The 23,737-nt window shown below is 44.7% G+C and overlaps 11 protein-coding genes across 11 annotated transcripts; 1 reads left to right on the top strand and 10 right to left on the bottom strand.

Moving 5' to 3' along the window:
- Positions 1 to 114: 114 nt before the first annotated feature.
- TbgDal_VI2770 (protein kinase, putative) lies at positions 115 to 3,231 on the bottom strand (the record flags this gene model as incomplete). The annotated part of the gene is made up of 1 exon (XM_011775782.1): positions 115 to 3,231. The coding sequence occupies one exon, from the start codon at positions 3,229 to 3,231 to the stop codon at positions 115 to 117; it is 3,117 nt and encodes a 1,038-aa protein (XP_011774084.1).
- Positions 3,232 to 3,444: 213 nt separating this feature from the next.
- Positions 3,445 to 4,821, bottom strand: TbgDal_VI2760 (pseudouridine synthase A-like protein, putative; the record flags this gene model as incomplete). The annotated part of the gene is made up of 1 exon (XM_011775781.1): positions 3,445 to 4,821. The coding sequence occupies one exon, from the start codon at positions 4,819 to 4,821 to the stop codon at positions 3,445 to 3,447; it is 1,377 nt and encodes a 458-aa protein (XP_011774083.1).
- A 142-nt stretch (positions 4,822 to 4,963) lies between these two features.
- On the bottom strand, positions 4,964 to 8,041 carry TbgDal_VI2750 (AP-1/4 adapter complex gamma/epsilon subunit,putative; the record flags this gene model as incomplete). The annotated part of the gene is made up of 1 exon (XM_011775780.1): positions 4,964 to 8,041. The coding sequence occupies one exon, from the start codon at positions 8,039 to 8,041 to the stop codon at positions 4,964 to 4,966; it is 3,078 nt and encodes a 1,025-aa protein (XP_011774082.1).
- Positions 8,042 to 8,775: 734 nt separating this feature from the next.
- On the bottom strand, positions 8,776 to 9,669 carry TbgDal_VI2740 (T. brucei spp.-specific protein; the record flags this gene model as incomplete). The annotated part of the gene is made up of 1 exon (XM_011775779.1): positions 8,776 to 9,669. One exon carries the CDS (start codon positions 9,667 to 9,669, stop codon positions 8,776 to 8,778), a length of 894 nt encoding a protein of 297 aa, XP_011774081.1.
- A 661-nt stretch (positions 9,670 to 10,330) lies between these two features.
- Positions 10,331 to 11,086, bottom strand: TbgDal_VI2730 (hypothetical protein, conserved; the record flags this gene model as incomplete). The annotated part of the gene is made up of 1 exon (XM_011775778.1): positions 10,331 to 11,086. One exon carries the CDS (start codon positions 11,084 to 11,086, stop codon positions 10,331 to 10,333), a length of 756 nt encoding a protein of 251 aa, XP_011774080.1.
- A 541-nt stretch (positions 11,087 to 11,627) lies between these two features.
- TbgDal_VI2720 (hypothetical protein, conserved) lies at positions 11,628 to 13,217 on the bottom strand (the record flags this gene model as incomplete). Its single annotated transcript, XM_011775777.1, has 1 exon — positions 11,628 to 13,217. One exon carries the CDS (start codon positions 13,215 to 13,217, stop codon positions 11,628 to 11,630), a length of 1,590 nt encoding a protein of 529 aa, XP_011774079.1.
- A 582-nt stretch (positions 13,218 to 13,799) lies between these two features.
- On the bottom strand, positions 13,800 to 16,052 carry TbgDal_VI2710 (hypothetical protein, conserved; the record flags this gene model as incomplete). The annotated part of the gene is made up of 1 exon (XM_011775776.1): positions 13,800 to 16,052. One exon carries the CDS (start codon positions 16,050 to 16,052, stop codon positions 13,800 to 13,802), a length of 2,253 nt encoding a protein of 750 aa, XP_011774078.1.
- Positions 16,053 to 16,340: 288 nt separating this feature from the next.
- TbgDal_VI2700 (hypothetical protein, conserved) lies at positions 16,341 to 17,474 on the bottom strand (the record flags this gene model as incomplete). Its single annotated transcript, XM_011775775.1, has 1 exon — positions 16,341 to 17,474. One exon carries the CDS (start codon positions 17,472 to 17,474, stop codon positions 16,341 to 16,343), a length of 1,134 nt encoding a protein of 377 aa, XP_011774077.1.
- Positions 17,475 to 18,291: 817 nt separating this feature from the next.
- Positions 18,292 to 20,499, bottom strand: TbgDal_VI2690 (hypothetical protein, conserved; the record flags this gene model as incomplete). The annotated part of the gene is made up of 1 exon (XM_011775774.1): positions 18,292 to 20,499. The coding sequence occupies one exon, from the start codon at positions 20,497 to 20,499 to the stop codon at positions 18,292 to 18,294; it is 2,208 nt and encodes a 735-aa protein (XP_011774076.1).
- A 1,022-nt stretch (positions 20,500 to 21,521) lies between these two features.
- On the bottom strand, positions 21,522 to 22,502 carry TbgDal_VI2680 (single strand-specific nuclease, putative; the record flags this gene model as incomplete). The annotated part of the gene is made up of 1 exon (XM_011775773.1): positions 21,522 to 22,502. One exon carries the CDS (start codon positions 22,500 to 22,502, stop codon positions 21,522 to 21,524), a length of 981 nt encoding a protein of 326 aa, XP_011774075.1.
- Positions 22,503 to 23,315: 813 nt separating this feature from the next.
- Positions 23,316 to 23,660, top strand: TbgDal_VI2670 (hypothetical protein, unlikely; the record flags this gene model as incomplete). Its single annotated transcript, XM_011775772.1, has 1 exon — positions 23,316 to 23,660. One exon carries the CDS (start codon positions 23,316 to 23,318, stop codon positions 23,658 to 23,660), a length of 345 nt encoding a protein of 114 aa, XP_011774074.1.
- Positions 23,661 to 23,737: the final 77 nt, after the last annotated feature.

The raw sequence follows: 23,737 nt of genomic DNA, 5'->3' as shown, positions 1-23,737 counted from the left end.
TCGCCCACATCTTATCGTACGTTCGGGAGTTTGCGAGATCAAAAAGGAAATATTTGACTTATTCTCAGAGTGGATAACCAACAGGCAAACGAAGAGGAGGTATTCCACATATTCTCACACCTCAGAAAAAAAGGAGAGCAATATACGGTAAACCGTTCGACGTAGAGCTCGGCTGGCGTCCATAAGGGACATGCGATGCGACGGATCCTTTAGCGTCAGGTATTGTACCACACAGAGCTCCGGGTACCTTTTGAGAAGACTGCTCTCTGGAAAAACGCCGTTGCGCACAGCCTTCAACACATGAAGCCTCTCAGACACAGTTTTAGGCTGTACGTACATCTCTGCAAGCACAATACCACAGGAATACGCATCAGATGAACTCGTACAATGTTCCCCCTCCAGTTGCTCAGGACTAGAATACAATGATGAGCCAATTCCAGTCGTATTCATTGCCGTACGACCAAAGTTCGACGCCAGCTCTACGTGTTGAGCCAAAAAGGATTTTGATATACTGAAATCCCCAAGTCGCACCTGAAGGAAGCGTTTGCATGTCCACTTTCCGATGAGATACACTGCCCGACGCTTCTGCTCCTCGTTTTGAGCACACTTTATCTTCTTTAGGTACGTTGACAAAGGCGGCGTGGTTGCGTAGAACTGCAGAAACTCAAAAACGGATTGGAAAGCTTGGTGGGGTGCAGATACATCATCATTTCCACCACCATTCACCGGCTCTGTCCACATTTTCCTTTCTTCTTTTTCTTCTCTTACACTGGTACATGTCCAACCGTTTCCATCACTTTCGTCCAGGTCGTAATCATATTCATCGTTGTCTTCTTCACCTGGGCCATCTACTCCTGAAAATTGTACACGGTAATCAATGAATATGTTGGGAGGTTTTACATCCCTGTGAAGGAAACCCGACCTGTGTACATAACGAACTGCCGCGAACAACTGTAGTGCGATAATTATGTTCTCAAAACGGTCTATGCTGCCTCGGGACCCCAGACGTTGCGCTAATGTTGTACGATAATACTCTAGCTGAAGAAACACAACACGCCCCTCAAGAATTGATGAACTTCGTTCTGAAGACGATGATTCACACGAGTTTGACCTTGTGTCGTCAGAGCCATCCTCTGAAGGTTCTGTATGAGACCCAGCTGTAGAGCCTGTGCCATCATCGACCGTGTCATCTCCTGCCATGTAAACTCCAGCACAATCCTCCGCAGGTGACTTCAACAGTAGCAAATTACCTAATTGTCCCTCGTGCCTGGGTATCAACCAGCCGGCACCCTCATGGCTGCTTCCACAACTAACACAATTGGCTTCCAAAGCCCTAAATGTTTGCCTTACTTCCCTTTTGCTGCAAAGACCAACACTGGCAAGTTGGCGCAACCGCGCTGGTGTGATCATCTCCGACCAACAGGTGTAATAACGAACGATGTGCTCATTGTGAAGTACAGCATGCAATCGCACTTCTTGCATCACAGCAGTTTCCGCAAATTTATCTCTCACAATCAACACCTTAACGGCGTACAAAACACCAGTAACACGGTGTCGGGTGAGAAGCACCACACCGGAGGCACCACTGCCCAAAATCATCAAAACATCAAAGTTCTCGTCGAAGAAAGATTGTTTTCCGCTCATGAAGTTTTCTTGTGTTCTCGCCTCAACATTTTCACTTTCACTGAAAGACAGCAAACTCTTCCCAAGCACTAACGCACCGCTCGACATTTCATTTGGGGATGGGTGGTTCGCCTCCTCCCCAGATTCCTCACACGAAAAAAAGCCGTCGCCCACCGCTTTATTAGAGATGTTCTCATTATCGTTGGATGCACACTCAGAGCCTGTAGGAAGCGGCGAGGGAGAAACTGTGCTGCTTGAGCTGCTCGATGGCACATTTAAACTTTCCGAGAAGAAAACTCCATACTGTCTATTGACAAACCCAAGCAGCCGCTTCCGACGAAAATTCTCAGGAAAGCACGACTGGATACTCAACGCATGCTTCGATGGCTCCGCAGATGAATTTAAAATGGGAATTTGACAGCAAGCCATAACATAACTAGTTCCGTCATCAAAATCAATAACCCCCGCGCAATACTCTTCAGTAACTGCATTACCAGTAGCCAATCGGTGAGGATGTAAAACATATGCGGAAACAACAGGAGAAGATTCTACAATACCTGGTAAAACGGGCACTGTGGGTTGTGGGCCATTATTATTGTCTCCAACTGCAAGCCAATGAACACGAACGCCGCTATCGGAGAGCGTTTGTTCAATACGTAGCGTGTCGTCCAATCCTGTTCCTTTCAGTGAATTCGTTTCGAGGCAGCCAACAATATTTATGATTACCGTTGATTTTTTTACAAAAAGGGAGCGACTGTTGTCTTCTACTCCTTTTGACGGGCCTGATCTGTAACGAGGGACTGGTGGAAAGAAAAGGGTTCGATAATCTGTCGCACGCTGAACAGCAATGCGAATTTGGGAAGTTGAACAAAGTGGCATCTGAGGGCCATCATTCCCATCGCTTGCAACGGCGGTGTCAGAGCTGACATTATCATTCAGGGGCCTCCGAGGCCGAGGCACCGAAAGTCCCCTCTCAGCACTGAGATGAAAAAGTTCCACACCGTTATCAAAGTCAAACTCAATGTACACACTCTCTCTATGATTCAAATCCCGCAGCCCATGTGCTGGACACCGAGAGGCACTAAAATGCTCAAGCAACACATCTACCGGAAAATATAATTTATCACGTCCTTTCCCACTCACCCCTCCTGAAAAGTACCACTCAAATGACGGGGAACGGCCGACGTCCGAAGATTCCTGTGGTGATAAAATGAGACAGCAATCTACCTCGTTATTCGGTAACGAAGCACAGAAGGGATGCTGGGACGACCCGCTACAACCACCACATGGGTTTTGCACAACGGATACATACCTATCCGTTGTAAAGGAGTTACCATATCGCGCCCCCATGACTTCGCACTGCTTACATGTTGCAAAATCGGAAGGAGACGGATGCATTTGCCTCCTTTCAGAAATAATTCCCGACTCGCCGCAGCTAAACATCTCACCACCAGGGAGCTGAGCAGACCAACGTTCTCTGCCGTCCTTCAGAGAAACGCAACGCAGACGCCCGTCCAGCAGCACCAGCAGAAGTGACGCATCAGGTAAAGCGGAGCACTCGCTGGCCATCGCAGGACAATGGTGACGAATATCACTTTGAGAGTCCATACGCAAACAAAAAGCAAAAGAGAAGAGAGAAAACGGCGAGGAAACATGTACTCATATAAATGATAGGAGAAAGGATGAAAAGGTAGTAGTAGGTGGGAAAAAAAAAGGACACTAGTAGTTCGATAAAGTGACCCAAAGGACTATGATTTAACATCTTTTTAAAAGTACAAGACGGATTTGAACGGAACGCACAAGTGAGTGCGATGGAGTAGTTTAAGTTGGGTTACCACACCGATGTTCCTCGTGGAACTTTTTCTTCTCCATGTTGACTTCAAATCTAGCACGCTTCTTCGCACTGAGAAGCTCCACCTCTTCCTCAAAAGTACGTTCAGTTTCTCTGTCAAGCAACTTAGTGTAAGGCTTACTCGTTAAGGGCTCCTTCGAACCCATTTTTACTTTCTTAGAAAGAGCGAATATATCCGACTTACGCACACGAAGGTTATTGTGTGTGCGTTCATCCGTCCAGTCGCTACCAACAACAGACCACTGATCCCCGGGACAAATCCCTTGATTCTGCCCTTCAAAGAAAATTGCCTCACCGTTATCGTCAGTGTGTTCGCTATACCAGGCAAACAACTGGGATCTCATGGAAAACGCTACCGTAGACCGTATCAAAAGCGCAGTTGCGATGTCTAGTAACTCACTTTCCGCATTGAGACACGCGCGTTGAGATATGTTCCATCGTACACCTTCAAAGTGACACTCCCACAACACAAGCGGTGTTGCGTCGGCAAGAGGATACACGGGTTTTCGGTCCCCGCAGTCTAAGAGTTGCTTCACCACTTCAGGTTCCTCTAAACAACGACCAACGAGAAAGAGCACCTCCATAGTGCATCGTATCTGATTATATAGAAATGAGTTTGCTTCGATTTCAAAGTAAGATACCAAATCGGGCAACATCTCACTACCTACAATATCTGCGTGACGAACATGGCGCTCGTAGTTATTCACGTTCACAACATCCGTTTTACAAAAGTTTCGAAAGTTATGAACACCCTTCAAGTACCCTACAGCCTTGCGCATCGCTTCCAGATTGAGTCCCCGATTACAAAAGTAATAACGATATGTTCGCCCAGTGCATGAAAAACGGGCATCAAAATCAGCGTTCACATATGACCATCCAACAATACGGATGGTTGGTGGGAGGACGTTATTCAGTTTTTCGCAGTAATCTAACGGTGGCTGTTGATGTTCGTCCGTCGCCCAAGAGGATGCTCGCGACGTAAATGACACTACATTTCCAAGCGCACTCACTCCCTTATCCGTTCGACCACAACGTGAGAAATCTTTAGGTCCTGAAGGCTCCACAAATCGAAGTCGTTCCAGCGCAGCAACTAAATATGCCTCTACGGTGTTAGGCGTCTCCGCCTGTCTCACTAACCCGCAATATATGTGACCATGGTAAGCTAACCGCAGAGCAATCTTCCGTGAAGGGTAACTGGAGAAATCAAACTGTCTCTCCTTTGATCGAGGTTTTCCTTCGGTGTTGCCACTCAACATCAACTCTTGCTTCACACTCACGAGTATGGCGGAATCTGTATGATGCGGTTCAGGAGAAAATATTCCTACTTTTCTAACATTTGAATTCATGACAGACAGACAGACAGATACGGGGAAAAACTATGAGCGGTGGTTAACACATACCAGCCGTTAGCTACATACAATTTAAAAAGAAAAGGTTCGTTGCTTGACTCCTCCTTACCACTATGTACTCGCTATATTTCTTCACTTCCTACGACAATGGTATCGCGCTGTCCAATGAGCGGACTACAAACTCCGCTAACCTTTTATCTTGCGCACGAAAGGTCGCGTTGGCGCAATGATGATCCACAAGGACAACGTGGCCCAGTAGTAGTTGATCAGTTCCAGGCAGCACAGCCGCAACTATGAGTTCATTTCCAATCATTTCCACGACACGTAGAGAGGCCCGCTCCATTAGCAACTGGCTAATAGACTCAAGTGTTAATGCTGCAGTGCCGTGAAGTGTTGTTTTGTATTCCCCGATATACTTCAGCCACATCTCGCCGAACGTGTCGGTAGTCATCGACGAAGCCGGACGAAGAAAATCACCCACTTGCAGCGTCATGGTCGCAGTTGTGGACTCTGATTTACCAACGTCAATCATGTCAAAGGGTTTGGAGCGTCGATAAACTACCTTTACCCGCACATGCATATCATTTGGGAATCCAGTAAGAAGAAGTTGCATAACTACCTCGAGTGACTGATTCACCTTCAGTGTCTCCATAGTAATAGTAGTACTTCCGGTAAGCTTCGCAGATTGTACAGAATGTGATGTGACATGGAGAGTGCAGTTAGACGGAGGAAGTACGTTGACTACTAGATCATTCACCGTTACGTTGCCAACCATAAACAATGTGATACCCACCGCTCTTTCTTCCCTTACGTGTTCCATGTGGACGCTAAGAGCCGAGCCGTTCTTTCCTGCCAGATTCTTTTTGTTTTCCACTTCGACAGCCTCAAATAAATCTGGCACCTGCTGCGCAACGTGGGGATATTTTTTCAGCTGAACTGATGCGTCAAAAATATCTTCCAGCAATTTTTTGTTTTTAGAACACTTTGTACCTAAAGTCGGTGGGGTAGCTGGTAAGGACTGGTCACATTGTGGCCCAAAGACTCCGCAAGGTTCATCTAACGTCGCACCCGTGCGAGCCACTTGAGCCGATAAGGTTATCCTCTCGCCGCCACCGACTTCCCGCATGTGTGAATCCGGCGCCAAACCCGTGTTAACCATTGCAGCTGCGTTACCGGTCTTAGCGCCCCATCGCCTCGTGCTGGGGCGTATTGCGAGTTCCGGTGGTTTCGCCTCCGTGTCGCACACTTCGCAAGTCAAACTCGCTTCCGAAGTTTTCAGTTGAGGAGTTTCATATTTTTCAATGCAGAGCGGAATCTCCGTCCGAACCTCGCGGCAAACAGGTCGCTTCTCATAAGGTTTTGCACCACCGAGCAGCGCCTTCTGCACGAAGGGGTTGAGAAAACTCAATGTCTCCTCGATATCGACCTCTTCACAACACCTATCCAACGGTAGCGACCGTTTCATCAAAGGTAACATTTGCGTGAGCCTCGAAAATTCGTAACAGCGTTGTTGTGTCGTAGCGATCCTACTATCCTTGAAGCGCTCTATGAGCTCCTTCACATTCTCTGGTACCACACCATCACTGGCAACAATTTTCATCACCGCCATAATTATCCAATCCCGTGCATCACCGCTGTCCGTTCTAGCAAACAAATCGCACAGTCCGTCAACCATCAGTCTTCGATTTATCGCAGTGGCAAGGAAGCCATACTCACCAACAACCCACGCGGCTACACGACACAAAGCATCTGGCATCTTCTTTTGTGAGCAACTAATAAGTCCAAAATATTCCTCCACACAACGCAAACGAAATGCCACATCCGACGCTTCGTCCCCAGATTCATCGCCTTCGACGATGAGTTTCAACATTCCTTGAATTGAGGAATATGGAACATGCTCGGCTGCGCAAAGAAGCAGTCTGTTCATCGTACTAATATACCATAGCCTTCTCATGCTGAAACGCTCCACCGTTCTACAGATGCTCTGAGTGAGCTCTTGAAGAACATAATTATCGATCTGACTATTCAAATATTTGATCAGTTTTTTAACGATAATATCCACATTTCCCTCGTTGCACATCGAAAGGAGTAGGAACGTCGTTTTGCGGCGAATCATCTCGTCACTATCCCCCAAACATTCCAAAATGTCTTCCTGATGTCTGCGAAGATAGTCAGTGTTGATACGCGCGAGGTTGGAAAGTGCCTGAATAGCAGTATAGCGCAAGTTCACATTCCTCGTGGCAAACATCTTTGCGGTCGTTTCAACTGAAAGTTCGATCAGAGAGGGAATCGTCGGAATTCGAGTTATCAAGCTAATTGCTTCGCAAGCAACTGCATATCCGATGGTAGACCCCGTGTCTGCTCTCGTGATAACTTCAGTCAAAACGTACTCACACTTTGCAGCAAGTTCACCGCTGTCACATACTAGGGCTGCAAGAATCCGCATAACTTGGATTTGAAACCAAGGCCCTGGGACGCGTTGGTACTCGTAGTCCCCTGACAGCCGGCGGCTAACGACTTTTTCGAGAACCTTTATGAAAGTCTCTGTCAGGTCTCGGCACAATTCGGGATTTGTTTGGACAATGTCTAACAATGGGGAAAGTGCGGCGGCTTCAACAGCAGGATTAGGATCACCTAGTGCCCTGAGAAAAAAGTTTTTGTAGTCGACAAGATCGGCTGTGTTACGATAGAGGGCGTGCAGCGCTATCACAGCCTTTTTCCGTACTAGTGGTGCTGAGTGGTCAAGCAACTTCACCACTTCCGGTTTGATCGCACAGATGAGGTCGCGCCGCACTACTTTCGATGCCGCAGTTAATGCTGCAGCAGTGTGAAGAAAATTACTTGAATTCATATCGCGTAGCAAATTAGACACTATGAGAATCATGATATCCTCCTGTGGTGCAATTGTGAGCCAAGTTCCAAGGTAACCAGTGCGCTTCACCAGCAAGTCAGGGCTTGCTGAAAGGTTCACGCAAAGAATGTGCGCAAACTTGGCCGGGTGCCCGAGCATTTCAGCGTAAAGCAAGCGCACAACGCACTCTTTCAGTAGCCAGTCCTCCACGTGTGCGGTTTCGAAAGATTTGCGGAGATTACCGAGGTCACGTTGTATGATTTCGTCTTCCTCTTGTTTAGAGCGGGCTTCGCCTACTGCACGGATAAAGGCGGTAAACTCCCATGTGTGCACCATCTCTGTCTGAGCCTTGTAAAACTTAGACATGGCTGTAACACAGAGATGCCCTCCAGTAATTTCAATAAAGAAGAAAAAATTGGAAAACGAGATTTCTCGTTCGTGTGATATCGCAATAAAGAGATGGGAAACGGTAGCAACAACGATCAATGCTTGTATACGTAGTAATAATGAACACGAAGCACGTATCCACCAACCCACCCACAAATACACGAATAGGTATGAAAAAGGTTGCTAAGTGATTCGACGAGGGGGAAAAAAAAAGACAACATGGAACAGCATAAATCAAAAACTGTTATTCACGCGATGTACCTACAAATATTAGCAAGAATCAGAAGAAGAGCAATATACAAGCGAAAAGAAAATCAATTTGGTACAAAATAAAAGTATTTCAAACGTCAGTCCGATACGGAAGGCTTGCAATGAGGCATTCGAAAAAAATGACATCACACAAACCTTGGCATGTGTGAAGGAAAAGAACTAAAAAGGAGTACAAACAGTGCACTGGTAACAATTGTAGTTAACTGCGCCATTTAAGGTACCCAGCTCTCTCCCCATCGCACCATATATATTCCTTTTTTTCTCTCCACGCGTTATCCTCCAAAGTATAGTTTTCGCCAAGAACTTATTATTATTATTTTTTTTGCGTAACCAATGCAATAAAAGGCTTTTGAGCCCGTCATTGCACGAGGACACGAGAAACCGTAAACAAAAGATAAAGTACATGAAAACAATACAAATGAAAAAACTCTCAAAACCGTACCCTAACAAAAGGGCCAGCGGTCGCTTGGGTCAACAGGGATTATTCTTCCAGATGCACGGATGTACAAATAATCTATGGGACGCTGTTCGTCGCTTCCACTATCAAATACGTGAAAACGAGATTCATTTGGGTAATTTCTCCACGTTTCCGAAGTTGAACAAGCCTCGTAAGCCGTACTGTTATCAGTAGGTGCTCCCCGGACATTGTGATAGCCTGGAAAATTCATATAACAGCTACCAGATTGGCTACCCCTGTTGCTGCTATATACGCAACTGCTTTGCCTTTCCGCTGAGTTCCAGTAACTTCCGTGGCGACGGTTCTGGGCATACGTTTGCCCATATGAATCTTCTGATCTACCTTGTGGAGGACTGCTCGAGCACCTGCACTGGTTATAAAACGGATTTTTGAATTCCGGTGAATCTGCCCTTCCTGACCAATTGGGTTTGCCCTCTGGTAACGAGGACGATGTAAAGGGAGTTGTGTAAACGTGTGAATATTTCTGTTCAAAATCTGCGTTGCTTCCGGTAACGTAGACACTTGCTTCTCTTCCACTAAAAGCAGACCTCGATGATGAATATGGCAACTTATCATGCATTTTAAAAAGATGTGAGCCGCAGAATTTACAAAATTTCTCCTCAGTGAGGACCCTCTCGATTCCTCCGTTTCCGTCGAGCTCTTCGAGGAGAAGTTCTATGAGTTGAAGATGGAGGGGATCTCCCCTTAAGGCACCTGAGATCCATTCCAATACCTCCGCTACGGTTGACTCCCAAGCTTCACTTCGTGCCCTCAGTACCAAAAGTTCCTTTTCAATGGCACGCAACTCCACTATCTGAAAATCCTTAGAAGTATCCGTATTTGAGTTTCGGTTGTTTAAACCATCTTCCTTGCCATCCATACTATACCATACAAAGTGACTTCTTAGTCCAAATACAGAAAAACAAAGAAAAACTTACCCCTTGCACACTGGTTGCTCGCTCTTTTTCCTTTCCAGATGTGTGGTTATAAGAGCAAACTTCAGCAGAGAGAGAAAAAAAAAACCATCGACAGCATTGATAACAACAGTGAAAATATCCAATAAGTGTGGTGTAAACGGTACCGAAGAAACTCAGTACCTATTTACGAAGAAGCAGTTCCGACATGAACACAAAAGAAAAGGATATCGCATTCATTTGTAAACAAAGAACATCATTCCCACTCATAACGAGGCATGCATTTGATTAATGGAGTGTGAACCAAGAAGACACGATTTCAGGAAGTTGCCATTGTAAGTGAAGCAACTAACGCGACCACCTGCGGGTTTCACTAGTAAAAATAACAAACACAAATGCACACAGCAAACAAAAAAGTAAATGTAGAAGTGATGTGGATAACGTGCGATAGATTTAAAAGACCTATTCGCTGCACCATCATATACTTCAACACAAAAATAAACAAGAACAATGGCAGCGAAAAAAAAAAAATTTAATCAACGTTTCATGGAATTAATAGCGCTTCTGTGACTGCGCATGAGTTGTTGTGCCGACCACCTTACCTTCCTCGGTCCTATACCATTATTTTTATTGCGGTTCGTCCGCGCCCTTACCGTTTTTATTCGTTTCATTTTCGAAAGTGGTTGCTGGTGTGGCGCGCGCAGCTCTAATGAGGCTTGCTGTGTGTTTTATTGCCCGTGCCACTTCTTCCACAGGAGCCATTCCACCAATACCAACGTCACCACACGCCAGTCGCTTCTTCACCGGGCCAACGATTTGGAACAGAGAAGTTTCTAAGGTGTTGGGTAGCACTGCTTTAAACCCCTCCTCATTAGCTTCTTCAACGTCAATATGTAACTGAGAGGGATCACCACCGTACCAATCACATAACGTACGCAACTGTTGTGCGGTGACAGGATGCGTCCACATGGCGGTATTCATAGCTGGACACAACACCACAGGTTTCTTGCGTACCTCCCACGCTCGCATAACACATGTAACGAGATTATCACACATACCAACAGCCAATTTCGCTAATGTATTAGCGTCAAGAGGGGCTATGACGACAATGTCTGCCCATCTACGAAGCTCAATATGCATCACTGCATCATTCATCCCCTGCCACTCCTTCCATTCATCCTCATCCGTCAGAATCCGATTAAGTTGTATACCCTTTCTGGAGTGCTGAGCCCGTGTGATGAAGTGAAAAGCAGATTTGGTTGCAGCAATGCGAACACTGCACGCCTCATCAACAAGTTGGTCCAAAAGTAAACCCACCTTTACGGCTGCAATGCTGCCCGTAACTAGCAGTAGAATATTCACTGGTTTTTTTTCTTTTTCCATGAAACCCGATCACCAGTACTGATCACACTTAATGATTTCCTTTCTTTGTGGTAAGGACCTTTAAATATACGGCAAAACAGGTAAAAATGAACAAACAAACGGTGGTTGTGGCGATGTGCTGAATTACCTACACCTATGCAGAGGTATGCTCCTTAAGATTGTGCACAGTGTTTGTGGAGGTTCCCAAAACAGCAACGAATACAGATGAAGGGGGGAAAAGCGAGCGGATTTCCCGAAAGCCTGAAACTGTAAAAGCTCACGTAAAATAAAATATAATATTACTCCCCATCACAGTTGATAAATAAAGCGAAAAGTTGCAAGTTACTTCCTCTACAACTCAGAAATGCGGAAAGTTGGCGGTATTTCCATACCCCCAACACCGAAAACGACAAATCAAAAATAACCACAGCACCACCAGTGCACAATCGGAACAAAATTGATGCATCTACGCACTCTCTTTCCTCCCGCTCGCTGCTCTTTTTTTTTCTTTTTCTTCCACACATGACGCTTTCGAATGTCAAGTAAAACAAAAGAGAGATTACTAGAAGACAGATCGCCTACTTCCTTTTGCGCATGCCTCCACGAGCTCTTGAAGGGTATCGTACTCGGCACAGAGTTGTTCCATCTCTGAAGGACTAAAACGAATTCCCTTCTCACCCGCTTCGCGCAAAACGCGCTCAAGACATTGCAGCTGCTCTTCACTTGTGGGGTCACAACCATAATAATGCCTTGCCATTTGCAAAGCATATTCTTCCGTGAACTCTCCCAGGTATAGTTGCATGGTAACAAACCCCGGTCTTACTAGTGAGCTATGAAGTCGATCAATATGATTCGTCGTCATTATAATGATTCTCCTCGGTGCGGAAAGTATGCCACCGAAGGCATCCAACACTCCTTTAATACTAATAGAATCGATATTCTTAAATGGTTTGACAGCGTCGCTCAGCGCCTTAGCAGCTGCGTTGTCATTTTTCTTCACTGCTAATATGATATCGGAGGTGGCATCAGCATCTTCCAATAAATAGATGACCCTCTCTGCCCGAAGAGATATCTTTGTAACACTCCCTCGACTGTTGACAATTTCGAACTGCTGATCATTCATGTAGGCGATAAGTTCCTGATTCGTTCGCACTTGTGATAAGGGAACAGCCATAATATGCCGTCCGGTGTGCTGAGCAATCGCTTTTACGAGGCTTGTTTTGCCGGTTCCAGGTGGACCATGCAGAAGAAGTGTTAATTTGTGAGGAAATCCCGGTACCGCGAATTTACCGGTTTTACATTCAAATTGATCAACAAGGTCAATGAGTTTTTGCTTATTGGGGAAGAACAGTGACTTGAACGATTTCACATCATACAAGGGATATCGCTTAACCCTCATTAACCCTGGCTGGGAGGCCGATTTCTCGTCTACACTCTGAACAACTTGGTAGAGGTAGCGTTGAGTATTAACTGTGTCGTCCCTCCTTTTAACGTACAGATCGTAGGCGTTGTGCACAAGTTCCATAACTCTGTCTTTCCCGTTTCCTAACTTCCCATCAGCTGTTAGGACAAGTTCTCGCATAATTGCTTTGCGTGATACGGTTCCCTCACTTACTTCACCGGAAAGGCCTTTATGTCTATCATTCGATGTTCCATCCCCTCTGTCGTCGCTTGCAACATCTTCATCCTCCCGTATTTCTAACGTTATACCGTTACCAAGATCTGTTTTTTCCTTCAAGGGACGGGAGATAAGTTTGAAGTCTTGGCGTAGTACTTTGGCCAAATTATCTGACCGACTTGCCGTGTCACGAACCCCAACATAGGTAAACAGAAATTCTCCTTTCTTATACACTGGCTTCAACTGTTCGCTAACGTACTGCTCCACAGCTTCCTGTAAAACAGCACCCTCAGTCAGATCTACTGCGTGCATATATTCATCAGTCAGGCCGTGTTGAATCCGCGCCTCCTCACGACCTGTACTGAAGAAATGAATAACCCACCTGATAAAGTTCGGCCAGTCAACAGTAAGAAAACGAGAAAATTTCTCCGTCAAGAACGGAATAATGATCGCGATCATTGTATCGATCACTGTGTTGCCCGTCCGCCACGAGGCCATAAAGTTGAAACTTAGCAACGCTGCGTAAGTGTCCATCGTCGAAACCCTTGAGCAGCGAAAGTTTCCAACTTCTACAACCCTCGGAAAAGGGAGGAGGTGTTCAGTTAGTTAACGAAAGGGACTCTCTCCGGTTGGTACACTTTCAGTAACACACCTAAGATATGAATCGCAATTGCGTCCAGTGTAGTGTCCTGCGAAGCCGGAACTCTGCGGGGGGGGGATGAAAAATAGGGAGAAATGAGTACGTTGAGAACGCAAAGGTATAAAAAAAAAGTGTTGAGGCATGCAGCATAATGTGGATCAAAAGTTAAGTGGACATGTACACTGTGCCAGACGTATAAAAAAAAATGATGATGTAATGAACAAGTTAGCGCGCAACGTAGGTGTGACACTCAAACGATATGAAAAACAACCGAAGTAGGGCGTCATTCATAATTCAACTCCGCACAATTACAAAAACTCGATGTCAGAAACAAAAGGCACTCGGTAGTGAATCGGCCATGTCAGTGCGTTCACAACACACTTGCACAAATACAATAGACAAAAATTGGACGTAACACATACGTGTGCCATTCACTGCTGCAAATGCCGAAAGAACCCCAAACCCGGATACAAATTTTAATCGCTAAACTCCTCAATTACCTCTCCTTCGGGCAACCATGAAGAACCACCGCTGGGTCGCACAGTAGTCTGCCCTGAAAAACACTCTGGTGCATCATCATCACATTCCTCTTCTTCGGTGGGTAAGTAAAAAAACTCTTCCCTGATTGGCGGCGTTTTTTGAAGTCCGACACACAATGCACGATATCTCAGGTTCGAGCACCGGCGTTTGGGCTGTTCATGGCCTACTGTCGTAGTTTTCTGTCCAGCCATAAATAACGTCCGCTTTGGACGTGAAAGCGCCCCTGCGCTCTTCAATTCTGGAGGTGGCGTAGTACCACCAATGCATCTCGAAGGGCTGCTGACATTTGCGTTACAAGTACGGATAGGTGATTCCGAGGGGGACGATGAGTGATTGAGCACAATCCGCCTCGCATACGGTGCATACTCGAGAATAAGCGAATCCAGTGAGTTGCACCTATCAAGAAGTGGCGGAAGCGTCTCCTTTAATACATCAACCACAGGTCCTATCTGATTTTCGCCATTAGACAACTGCAACTCTAAGCGGTGCAAAAAGTCACGACGCCATTCCTCCTCACTCGAAAAAAGGGCAAACTTTTTCTCCCCATCTCGCTCAGAGCCATGTTCATTCATTTCCAATTCATCGTTACGAAATTTATGTCGACCACGAGCAAATTGCAACTCCCTCAACCGTGGATACGCAAAGGCGAGATGAGGGGGCGCCCGCTTCCCACCAAACACACTTGGAACGTAAACATTTTTGTGGTAGACAGTATAAGCTTTGCCGAAGAGTAGAAGGGATATCAATCTGATATCTGTAGGTCCTGTTCCTTCGTTTTCATTGTCACCAGTGAGCGAAGTGGTGAATAGTCCATGGTTGCTGCGAATAAACCTATAATTAACAGCTGAGACACGTAGAGCATCGGAATAACTCGCGGCGGCAGCGGTTAGTGCACATGGCTCCATATGTTCAGGAAGGAAGTAAGGGAGCATGTTGTTTGTGAGATACCCGAGCAATTTGTCTGGTTCCACGTTGAGTAGCTGCACCACTGACTCCATTGTGTACTTTTGTGTGAGTACGCGTGCTGCAGCATGGGAGACATCAAGATAATCATCTCTAGATACTGAAAGACCTTCATTTTCTTGCGACAATGACTTTGAGCTATTCGAGTTCTCATTATCACCATTCATATTGTCTCCTTTAGCTGTGCTGGGCGGTTTTACCATGCTTCCAGACGTATTACTTTCTTCAAAATCATCAGCCAGGAGATCTTCCATACTCCTCAATGCCTGAGCACCAACACGTGGTGACCTCCGCCGCTTCTGCGGTGCCTTCTGTACCTTCTGCTCTTCACCCGCTATATGATCATTTGTGTTCAACAAAAGCCATTGAGTTTGAAGCAGAGCGTGGCGGATGTCGCCATGACATTGCTCGGCCAATAATTTAATTTCCTCATCATTTAGAGGAGGAGGAGGGGTTTCCCCTTGTTTCCGTCTCTGAAGTTGCTCCGTATTGAATACCCGTTTAATGCAAGTAATTAAACTTCGCTCCGTCACAGGTGGACAATAGAACATGTGCAAACAAGGGTGATTAAGAATACTTGAAGGCAGCAATTTCCCCAGTGCCACCTTTTCATTGTGTGTGTCATGGGTGGTGAATATTAAAACCAATATATGTCGACGTAAAGTGAGCAAGTTCCCATCTTTCACTGCGCCGACGGAGTTACCACATAGGGAAGTTTCGTGTCTGTATGCGTTGTAGTAATTAAGAAAACGAAGCGTTACCGAATGCAAAAGTGAAGTTGGTGCTTCTCCGTAGAACTTTACCACATGTGGTACCGCCGCACAAAAGCCGTCCGAACCTTCACCCCGTTGAAGAGCTTTAGCAGTAACCGACTTATCTGAATCGACCACTACGTTATTGTTAGCGCCACCGTGCTCAGACAGAACACCCATCAGAAATTGGTGATATTCCCATGGTGAAGCGTCACATGAATGCAACACTCGAGCACGTGAAAAAGAGCAACGCGAAGAGGAGCCACCACCCCCAGGAGTTTGCGGCTGTGGCTGCTGAAAAATGGCTAACACAGACGAAAGTTTACCACAACCTGATGGTCCGTAAAGTAGTATTGGACCTGGTGGCACAAACCCCTCTCGTATTTTATTTACTAGTTTTTGAAAATCACTTAGCTTCCGCCGGCTCCAAGCTATACTTGCGACATCCCGTGGAGCGTAAATTTCATGCAGCATACTACAAATCACTTCTCAAATTTATATATTCTTATACACACACATCCATTTTATATTTTTTTTTACAAAAAAGAAAGAATAATAATGCAAAAAAGAGAAAAAATGGTAGTTACGAGAACTCAGCATTAGTTTTCTCTTTGTATTCGTCTTTGAGTATTTGAACGATGAAGAAAGTATAGTGGTGAGACAGAAACTACTGAAAGGGAATGTAGAGAGAACAATGCCAACAACCACAAAACGAAAATACGCACGAAGAAAAAAAAAAAAGACAAAATATTAGTTCAATCACTAGGGTTTGTCTTCCATTATTAACGCAAAAGGGTCTTCCGTTTGGAAGTGCGTCCATACACCGTCTTCCCAACTACTGTGTGCATCATCCAATCCAAGTGTCTCACGTCGGCGTTGCCTCTTCAGTAAACTCCTCTGTCTCCCGTCACCAATCGGCTCTACATTCAAAGGAAAAGAGAGACGCCAAGCGTGAAGCATCATGCGAGACCAATCACTTGCTCTTATCGGTACTTCAACATCTTTCGTGTTCCTTCCCTCCATTAATGCCTCATTCTGGTGTAGTACAGTGGAAGGAAATGAAGATATGCCGTATGTTACGTCACCGACTATCGGGAACCCAAGTGCATTACAATGAAGGCGGAGTTGGTGCCTCCGGCCCGTCTGCGGTATGAGAATAACTTTTGTTACAGAAACTTGACAGTTTTTAGACGGGCAAGGCAGATACCCATTTTGAAGGACATACATGTATGTTAAGCTCTCCTTTGCGTCACGTCCATTCACAGCCATGCGGAACCTATCAGGGTCGTCATCATCGTAACCGACTGGGAGATTAATTTCAATAATCTTCTCTTCCGATACGACGTTATTTGGCTCGGTTTGACCGGTGGCAATCCGCACACAGTCCAAAATGAATTGACAACTCGACACTTCTTTAATTGAAATTAAGCGAAAACCACCTTGAGTCGCATTTCTCGAAAGAAATGATGTTGAATTGGGAATTGTACTTGATAAGGGTGAAACACTACCGTGGAGAACTGCAACGTACGCTTTCTTTGCCGTCCTCATCTCAAAGCAATGAGCAAGTCGGGCGGCCATTTCTTTCGAGAACGCAATGCAGAGGACACCACTTGTAGCGTAGTCCAACTGATGAACGAATTTAACCATTTTTTTCTTACCCTTTGGTTTCTCTGTAACAAAATCGGGGAGTTGGGAGGCATCCTTCATAACTTCCTCATTGAAGCGTTCACTGTCCACTTTGTCGCCATCATTTCGCCTTGATCGATATGCCAGTGCCCACCGTTCCACCGTTAATTCACAACCTACACCGTCCATTGGCACATCATTTGGCTTGTTGACAACTACAAGTTCGTCATTCTCATAAATCACGTGAAATAAAGCTGGTGGCGAGACCATGTGCACAACATCATAAAACGAAGCAACTTGTTGTAGCTAACTAAGTGATTTTCAAAACCTCCCACTTCATAATAAAAAGAAAAAAGTAAACGAAAGAGAAAAAGTTTCAAAAATGAGTATATTGAACTTAAGTCATATTAGAGTAAGAAAAAAAAACAGAGGTATACTCAGGCAAAATATTCCTTCTGCTTTCTTTTTTCTATCGTCCAAGTGTTTCTAAACAGAGGTACGACCGCACTTTGTGCGACCTAAAAAGAAACAAATGTATGGCATGTGAGGCACAAGGTAAAAATGTTTTTACCGTGTCTCTTACGTTTCTATGATTTCTCTATCTCCTTCAATACTTTCGCTATTTGTGCCTGACACCATGCGCTCCGTATTTCCTTGACTCCCTTTCTTTTTCTCTGTATTAACGGTCGTTTTTGTCCATCTGTTCATTTCTCTATATAATTTCGTTTTCCCAGTTTCTGTTCAGTTACTGCTACCACAAGCAAGACAAGGAAGAGGGGGAAAAACGTTGCTACAACGTACATGCGCACAAATTTTGCTATAACAATAAAAAATTTTCAAAAAATTATATAAGAAGATCGGATATCAAACACTGCCGTAAACGAAATTCTAACGAATTGAGACAGAAGTCAAAGAAAAGGGAAAGCAACGCACAGTCAATAAAAAAATAAAGATAGGGACACTTGTATATATATATATATATATATATATATACATAAAGGCAGTCGTTATGAAACATTACCCCCCTCCATACCACTTTGCTTCCAATCACAATCTTTTTGCTTTTGCTAATGTTTCTTCACGTAGTTTAGCGGCTGCGTTTATTTCCCGCTAAATTTCCTTCTGGCAATTTTAAACCGCTTGCGCTGCACTGACTGGCTTGAGTAGACTCTGACTCGCTCTGACAGTACGAAGGGATTCCATTCGTTTGGGAACTTGAAAATCCCGTAAACCCCTCAACATACGCTCTGGGGGCAGTCAATATGGTAACGGTGTCATTGTTATTACTGCTGCTGTCTTGGTTGTCTGCTCGACCACTAAGACACTGAGAGCGCGAGGATTGTGCAGAACCTGTAGGGCTCTCTTCTGTCCTCCCATTGTGCGCTGGAACAGCAACGACCAGTAGATTTGCGTGCGCACTGACCCATACGCCGAAGGCGTCACGAATAACGTCGACAAAAACCTTTTCTTTTACGAAAACAATAACTGACTTCTCACCGTATGATATTGGGGAGAAAATATGACTTTTGCGCTCCTTTGGAAGCCGGAAGGCACCAGCGCCTACATTCTTCGGGCTGTAAAACGCCATATGAGCAATAGGGTCATTGGGGATACCTGACTTGTCTGTTTTGTCATAAGTAATGTTGATGAAGTTAACCAATAGGTTGGAATCGAGCTTTTCGCTGTACCTACCCAGCATCTTACAATGTTGAATCATATAATTTCTGATGTCATCTTCACCTAGCTCAACATTGTATGAGATGAACGTTTTGATTCCCACAACCGAGTACAAATCACGTTCCATTATCCTCCGGATAAGTGACTGAGACTTCGCTAGTCGAGGATCGTCGGAGGCAGTAATGCCCTCCAAAATCCAGTCACCAAGTTTGCAAAATGCTTCTTCATCATCCACACACTCAGACAAGCGTAGCTTTCTGCCATTTTTTCCAGGTACGAGGAAGAAAGGCTCAGCCTCGTACAGTGCATCGATCATCATTTGCTCAATGGCCAGGGTTACGCGGTGCTGGTATGCGTGTTTGTGCAATTTTGCCCGTACACTAAATATATCCCCGAGACTAAGGGCCATCTTTTCCTCAAAACATATTTGGTGCTGCTCCTCACAACAAAGTACCTTGCACGACTTCAGCAGTCGACGAATTTGCACATCAACGGCTGCCCGACCATAGCAAGCAATCGAGTCACGGTGAAAGTAATCAAGTTTGTCCACATCCATGCCGTTGCGTTTATTTGAGACAATCTCCAGCAGGAATCTTTTTTTCTCCGGTCTGCCAATGTTCTCCGGCCAGCGCTTCGAAGGGTGAAGACCAGTAATACATAGCTCAATAAATCTCACATCGTCTTCATTCAAACCGTATTTTCTAATCTCTATCTTCTTTAAAATGCGGCGCAACAGTAAAACCGACATATGCTCATGACGCCACAGTTTTCGAGCACCAGTTTTCGAGCGAATGCGATTAACAGCAACTTCAAAGGAGTGGCTAAAGGGCCCGTGTCCGAGGTCGTGGCAGAGACCAGCAATAATAACACTTAAAACATCTGCTCTGGTTATTCCAAGCTCAGGTTGACATGATGCAATGTGTTTAAGCATCTCTGATGCGAGATGCGCAACCCCTATGGAATGCTCGAATCGCGTGTGCGTAGCGGCAGGATAGAGGAAGCATACGGTACCAAGCTGCTTCACCGTGCGGAGGCGTTGAAACTCAACAGTATCTATAATGCGAATTGCGACGTTGGGAAGGTGAACATACTCATGAACGGGATCTTGAAAATTCTTCCCACCGGCTTCCAGCGGCTGAAGAAGTGGAGAAAAGAACAACATGTCCCTGGCACCGTCTTGCAATCGAACACCTTCAGCGGCACCACAAATGGAGGGGGTATCGCGCCCCTTCTGTGAGAAAATGACACTTCCTTCAGCGTCATCAATAACGTTTTTTGCCTCTTTTGGGCTCAAAAACAGATCCTTCCCGTCAACATCGAGCACGCTCGCCGCGCTAACGGCAATGTCGCCAACAGACGAAAGTTTTTTGGTGGGTGTCAGTGAGGTCGGGCTGTGGAGGAGAACCGTCTTCCCCCCTTCAGTTTTTTGTGACTCGGATGTGTCTTTTCCGATATTTGTGTACTGTTGGCCCACCTTAAGATCAAAATTACCATTAGAATTTGGTGGGACATAAACTTTGTCACCAGAGTGCTCCTGCAATTTGAAAGCATTCAACTCTTTACCTGTTATATTGTCCAGCACATGTTCACTCTTCACGAAGGCAAGTTCCCCTTCCATGTAATGTGTTACTCGATATCTCCCAAATAAAGATAAGAAGATACGGGAAGGGAGAGAGAAGGTGCAAAAAGGAATAAACTGATGAAACAGTGACAACAGGTGGAAACACGACCGAAAAATATATAAATCTCACAGCGTCTAACGAGCAGAAGCACTAAATGTGGCGATGTATAACGATCCCACACAGCCTAGTCGTGTGATTTGCTAACGCTACCTCACTTTCATTTTAAAAAAAAAACATTAAAAATATATTTATAACAAGTTAAAAACAAGAGGGTAATAGTATGGTTAAACATACGCTTAAGATGTATCCATATACCTATATATATGTATTAAACGAAACGAACAAAATATAGCCAACATTGCGGGTTTAAAAACCGATACACCAATTGTAACACACAAAAAAGTGTCAATATGTCGGAGAGGTAAATCATTTTGTAGGGGATATTGCAGGGTATATGAAAAAAGAGAAAAAGTAATAACAAGTTTCATGCCGAGATAAGTGTACATCTGAGAGGGAACGAAAGGTACAACCAAGCACACAAATATTCCACAAACGTTGCTGCATCCCCGTTCTCATTTTCTCAAAACAAATATCACCTGAGAATTACGTTACAATCCGCAATACACACAAAAAAGGCAGTTTTTACCTCTGTTTAATACCGTTGCGCCAATCACCCTCTCAGTTGCGGCACCACCACTAGGCAACCCAGTGTCGTTTCTACCTTGTGGAATATGGGATCCGTCATAGCGCGAAAGGCATCCGACCATGAGAACGACGGGACAAAACGTGAAATACAACAAATAACTGTGCACATACGCGTTATAGATAAATGCCCGCTAAAAACAAATGGGAATAACAACGACCTTTAGATCCACATAAAGAAATCGTGAATTCATTATAATTGAACGAAGCCTTCCACAGGATTTTCGTTAAGTAACAAAAAGATTTTAGCGCCCATAACGAGAGGGGAAGAAAGAGGAACAAGTAAATAAGTAACAATCTAATAGTCAGAGATAAATTAAAAATGACAACAAAATAGAACTCCTAGTATCAAAATTGCTCCATACGTCGCCGTACTACACACACCACCCTCAGCCGGTGGAACAGCGGGAGCTGCTGGTTTGCTACCGAGTATGTTGTTCAAATGAGTCGCCAATCGGTAACCTGCTAGAGTCATACGCTGCTCTGCAGTTTCCACGCATCTATCCACGTATTGGGAGCTCAATTGACTGCCATTAACAACACCAGCATAAGCAATCTCCTTTGCGAGTTCAAAACCTTCCATGGACATAATAGTTGCGTTAGTTTGCCTCCTGTGCTCCCAGGAGACATCGTACGTCTCCACTAAACGGTCGGCAAAACTCCTTACCTTTGCGTAGTGCTTTTCCTCCAGAGGGCGCTTCATGGAAATACTAGGACGGCAAATATCATCCCAGAATGAATGCAGTTTTGTAGTGGTGTTCCTCACCCGCACATGCACTAAGTTACCTCCAAGGTCTCCTGTTTTGTATTCAGAAGATACTTGCGAAGTGGTGTGCAAGGGTTGATGAATGTCACCGTAATGATGGATAAGGTGGGCAAGCGCAAAGGAGCGTACGTACAAAGGGGTTTCATGATAGCTTAATGTCGCGGAGAGACTGTCTATTACACTTACTATGTTAGATTTTTGTTGCAGTGGTTCTTTCAACTCGAAACCATCACGACTGTATACATTTGCTGTATAATGCCAACCGTTCATGACCCCCAGGTCATAGCTTTTAAGGTCATCGGGCCAACACGCGCTTTGGACAAAATCAGGGATTTTGGGGAACGGACCGCTCTCAGAGAGATGTTGCGTGTACTGCTTCACCTTCTCCAGCACGTCTGCATCTAAATTACGTTTAGCAATTTCAGCAACAACCATGTGCCCAAACGCCGCCCATGTATCCACAGGTAGTGAAGAAAATATAATTACAACCATCAATAAAATCTGTAGTAATATAGTAACAGGCCCTCTCATTATTGCTACAACCAGTTGTGGTTTGCTTGAAGAATAGCCCTCCTCGATTAAGCCCTTTCTGATGGTTGTCACCTTAATAGTTAAGTTGCAGTTTGTAAACCTTGCAATTTCCAGCCGCTGTGAAGGTTATTCTTAATGAAATCAGTAAGAGAAAGAGGAGACCGCATAATGAAAAGGCACACTAACAAGGCGGACAGAAACTGAAGAGCTCAATGACAGTCAAACAAGGGGGAGCATGTGAATTCCTTCAGTCTCACGTTGTATCGACTATAAAGGAGCCGCCACTTACAGTACACATTCTCTTTCAATTGTACCCTAAATAGTAGCACCCGCAACCGTAAAACTGAAGCAAGGAACAACAACAGCACACGAAAGAATTTACCGTGTTCTAACTTCAATCATTGCAGAAACTTACCACTGCACAATGTAATCACTTAGATGTGTGCTCATGGTTTCCCTCCTGTTAAACACACGTTATTATCGTTTATTACGGTTGTGCTGCCGCTCATCCAAACCGTTATTCCTCCTATACCTTTTTGGAGTTATCACTGCATCCTTTCCTTCCTGCTTGAGAGATAGATAGTGATATATATATATATATATATATATATGTGTGTGTGTGTGTGTGTTTAAACACTCCGGTGTATTTTTCATATATGAGGTTAAGCACATAAAAAGGTGGAAGCAAATGCACAAATACATAAAAGTGTAATCGCAAGGAAACAAAGAGAAGACAGCATATAGAAACTTAGAAGTCCATATGTCCAGTTTGCGTAGCGTTCGCCACGCAAACCCACCAAGGTTGGTGAAAATATGTATTTATATATACAAACAAAATACGTGTATGTATATGCATTTACTTGTTTTAGTAAGAAAAACAAAACACCATATGCTCAACTAGTTGAAAAATTCCTTTCGTCTCTTTTCTTTTCTTTTTCACTTGCTTTCTTTCCTTCGCAGATGTTCACATATAATCTTCATCTTTTATTTTCTTTATTTCCTTTATATCCTTTCTTTTTTAATTTTTTTCAATCCTTCCATTGCTTTGTGCTTCCTCCTCACGTTGGGAATTACGATCCAAAAGTTCGACAACCACCCTCACCACCGCCACGTGAGGGCACTTCCATTAAACCTCACACTTCCCATATCTTTTCTTAATCATCCTCCACGTATCGGTTTGCCATACCTCAATCCTCCATCAAGCAAAGGAAAGTTACGTATGCATACCACATGTA

The sequence above is a fragment of the Trypanosoma brucei genome, chromosome 6 (assembly GCF_000210295.1).
Source record: "Trypanosoma brucei gambiense DAL972 chromosome 6, complete sequence".
NCBI classification, from domain to species: Eukaryota; Euglenozoa; class Kinetoplastea; order Trypanosomatida; family Trypanosomatidae; genus Trypanosoma; species Trypanosoma brucei.
The sequence above is the reverse complement of the archived record's forward strand: the minus strand, read 5'-3'. Positions and strand labels throughout refer to the sequence as shown.